Source organism: Malaclemys terrapin, chromosome 1 (genome assembly GCF_027887155.1).
Source record: "Malaclemys terrapin pileata isolate rMalTer1 chromosome 1, rMalTer1.hap1, whole genome shotgun sequence".
Taxonomy (NCBI): Eukaryota; Metazoa; Chordata; order Testudines; family Emydidae; genus Malaclemys; species Malaclemys terrapin.
In genome coordinates, this window is record NC_071505.1 from 341,678,005 (window position 1) to 341,682,185 (window position 4,181).

The window sequence follows — 4,181 nt, forward strand, 5'->3', positions numbered from 1 at the left end:
ATGTGTAATTTCACTGCAGCATTTCTCAAACTGGGGGTCCCAACCCTTGAGTCACAATCCTATTGTAGGGGGGTTGTGGTATTGCCACCCATACAGCAGTGCCACCCAAAGAATCCTTTCCTGATTTCTTACATAACGTGCGCGCATTGAACTGAGAATGTACCAGGGGCTGCCCTGGGTACAATGTTAGATCATCCTCAGCTCCTATATTACAGCGATGGGCACTACAGAACAACATGAGACAGAACAGGAATGACAGGATTGCCCAAAGTAGGAACAATAAATCCATTTATTTTTTCACCTGAAAATTTAAAATACATTTTTACCTGATATTTCCACTGTAAAAAAATATTCAGTGACACATCATCAGCAAAGCCACCCCCATCCTGATTACTATGATCAGTCCCCTTAATGTACGTGCCAAGTCCCAAGAGGGAGTAGGTTTTCTCTCTCTTTGATTCAGCAGGATACTTTTCAGCAGTTAAATTCTCCATGCTCTGGCTGAGTTAGACTTGGATCCCTTGAGCTTCAAGCTTGAGTCTTTTCTATCAGCTCTTGGCCTGGGCTAACCTTTGCTTCTTCTGCAGTTCCTCCATTCGTTGCTTCTGATGTTCCTTCATGCAGTCCTTGAAGGCCTGTACCTGCTGCTGACACTTCCTCCAGTCCTGGTGTTCAGCCATGCACTCCTGCACCGCATAATGGAAAGTGGCACAGCCAGTGCGCAAGATCATTTGATCCAAGGGATCCTCCTCGTCTTCTGACTTCTGGCTCCAGTTGTGACCTTGAGGGCTGGGACCAGACATCTTGTTGGATCTAAGGAGTGTGGGATCAGAGGAGAGTAGCAGAGGGGGAGAAAAATGTCATTAGAAAACCCTGTCACAAAAACTCAATCATAGGGCTTGTGCCACTGGGGAGTCATAAATAAGAAATGACGGGGTGGGAGGGGAGAAGGGATAGTGGAGATACTGTACTCCCAGCCTTCACTCTGCATATCTATGCCCCCAGCGTTCCCTATTGCCGCCCCCACCTTGGCGGGACCTCCCATACTCCTTGTGAATATTTTCCCCTGCTATAGCATCTTCTAAGGAATTCAAAGAATTTTACAAACATGAAAGATTTAAGTTTCACAATGATCCTGCAGGGTGTCATTCTACCTACCGTGGAGGAAACTGAGGCACTGAGCAATAAAGAGCCTGATTTTCAGAGCTACGGAGTAGCCACACATCCCACTGACTTCAGCTTTGAGTTGTGGATGCTCAGCACCTCTGAAAATTCAGCTCAGAAACAATTTGCACAAGTTACACTGTCAGTCCAGGCCAGTTGAACATCAGTGCTGTGCCTTAATCACAAGGCCATTCTTATTAAGTATGATGTTGGTGAAGCGCACTGACTTAGTCATAGAGTGCAAATGGACACGGGATTGAACCCGATACACTGAAGCCCTGTCACAGGCAGATGCTTAATTTGTCATTACCTCAGAGGAATCCACCAGGTGCCTGTCCAACACTTGTATAAAGTATAACTGGTCACACCAATAAAGTATTATCAACTTGAAATTAACAAGCTCTGACGCGCTTTATAGCTTATTCCTTTCAGTTTGCTGTGCTGCTCCGAGAAGCTGGGGAATGAAGCAGCAGGGGTCAGAACACAGACTAAAGGGGTGATCTATTCTACTAGCGTATCAGCCCAATCAGTTCTCCTGGGATGGAAAAAAATCTATTAGGTCTGTTTCCTAAGAGTACAGGGTTATGACTACCTACACAGTATATTCTCCAGTGCTTTGTCCAGTCTAACTTCAAATGACTCAAACTATTGGATTCTCACTATTTCTCTTGGCAGATTACATGGTATCGCTCTTATGGCACTACTGTCTCATAGTGTTCCCATTAGCTATGAACCAAAATTCTGCTTTGAACTCATAAACATCTGATCCAGTGAACATTTTTTACATGCAAGAACCTAAAAACAGATCAAAAGAAGTTACTTTGGTTTCTCCTTTAGCTGGCTGACTGATTTTCATGCTGCTAGGTACTCCACATCCTGCCACCACTAGAAATACTAATACAGCTCATAACTCTTAAGAACATCTAGCCCAGTATCCTGTCTTCCGACAGTGGCCAATGCCAGGTTCCCCAGAGGGAATGAACAGAACAGGTAATCATCAAGTGATCCATTCCCTCTTGCCCATTCCCAGCTTCTGGCAAACAGAGGCTAGGGACACCCTCCCTGCCCATCCTGGCTAATAGCCATTGATGGACCTATCCTCCATGAATGTATCTAATTCTTTTTTGAACCCTCTTATAGTCTTAGCCTTCACAACGTCAAATGGCGAAGAGTTCCACAGGTTGACTGTGCGTTGTGTGAAGAAATATTTCCTTTTGTTTGTTTTAAACCTGCTGCCTATTAATTTTATTTGGTGACCCCCTAGTTCTTGTGTTTTGAGAAGGAGTAAATAACACTTCCGTATTTACTTCTCAACGCGTCATGATTTTATATACCTCCAATAACATCCCCCCTTAGTCATCTCTTTTCCAAGCTGAAAAGTCCCAGTCTTATTAATCTCTCCTCATATGGATGCCATTCCATACCCCTAATTATTTTTGTTGCCCTTTTCTGAACCTTTTCCAATTCCAATATATCTTTTTCGAGATGGGGCAACCACATCTGCATGCAGTATTCAAGATGTGGGTGTATCATGGATTTATATAGAGGCAAAATGATATTTTCTGTCTTATCTTCTTTCCCTTTCTTAATAGATGTATTGGAGCATGAGCTTTCGTGGGTGAATACATGACATGCATCCGAAGAAGTGGGTATTCACCCATGAAAGCTCATGCTCCAATACATCTGTTAGTCTATAAGGTGCCACAGGACTCTTTGCTGCTTTCACAGATCCAGACTAACATGGCTACCCCTTCAATACTTGACACCCTTTCTTAATGATTTCCAACATTCTGTTCGCTTTTTTGACTGCCGCCGCACATTGAGTGGATGTTTTCAGAGAACTATCCACAATGACTCCAGGATCTCTTTCTTGAATGGTAACAGCTAATTTAGACACCATCATTTTATATGTATAATTGGGATTATGTTTTCCAATGTGCATTACTTTGCATTTATCAACATTGAATTTCATCTGCCATTTTTGTTGCACAATCACCCAGTTTTGCGAGATTCTTCGCAGTCTGCCTGGGACTTAACTATCTTGAGTAGTTTTGTATCATCTGCAAATTTTGCCACCTCACTGTTTACCCCTTTTTCCACATTATTTATGAATATGTTGAATAGGGCTGATCCAAGTACAGACCCGTGGGGGACACCACTATTTACCTCTCTCCATTCTGAAAACTGACCTTTGTATTCCTACCCTTTGTTTCTTATCTTTTAACCAGTTACCAATCCATAAGAGGACCTTCCCTCTTATCCCATGGCAGCTTACTTTGCTTAAGAGCCTTTGGTGAGGGACCTTATCAAAGGCTGTCTGAAAATCTAAGTACACTAAATCCACTGGATCCCCCTTGTCCACGTTTGTTGACCCCCCTCAAAGAATTCTAGTAGATTGGGGAGGCATGATTTCCCTTTACAAAAACCATGTTGACTCTTCCCCAAGAAATTATATTCATCTATGTGTCTGACCATTTTGTTCTTTACTATAGTTTCACCCAGTTTGCCCGGTACTGAAGTCAGGCTTTCCGAGCCCCACGCGCACACACTGCCACTGAAAAGCGGCCACTGCTGGGGTGAGACGTGACCACAGGTTAACAGCGCACGGCGACATCTCACAACAGGTTAGGACTCAAAGGGCTGCGGCATTTGCCCCCTGCTTGATTTGGGGAGCCCGAGCCCAGCTGGCCTGGCCGGGGCATCAAACACCCCCCCGGCCCCTCCACCCCCCAGGGCGGGCCCGGCACCGAGGGGCCCCCGGGACAGCGCCCCTCCGCCCCGCTCCCCGCCCAGCACTGCCCCGAGCCCCGGGGTCTCCGTCCCCGCCACCCCTCAGTTGCGAGACGCGGCCGGGCGAGACACGCACCGGGGGGGGGGGCGAGCAGCCGCCGCTCACCTGAGCGCAGCAGGGCCCGTTCTCCGCTGCCGCCGCCTCGCGGCCCCTTTAAGGATTCGGTGGGGAGGGAGGGGGGAGGAGGCGCTTTTCTATTGGGTGAGCCTCCCCCAGCGCTTCCGGG

The 4,181-nt window shown here is 46.4% G+C and overlaps 1 protein-coding gene across 1 annotated transcript; it reads right to left on the minus strand.

Moving 5' to 3' along the window:
* Nucleotides 1-271: 271 nt before the first annotated feature.
* On the minus strand, nt 272-4,135 carry LOC128831470 (cytochrome c oxidase assembly factor 4 homolog, mitochondrial). The gene is made up of 2 exons (XM_054017897.1): nt 4,061-4,135; nt 272-813 (listed from the first exon to the last, which is right to left on the minus strand). The coding sequence occupies exon 2, from the start codon at nt 801-803 to the stop codon at nt 549-551; it is 255 nt and encodes an 84-aa protein (XP_053873872.1). The 5' UTR covers nt 804-813; nt 4,061-4,135; the 3' UTR covers nt 272-548.
* Nucleotides 4,136-4,181: the final 46 nt, after the last annotated feature.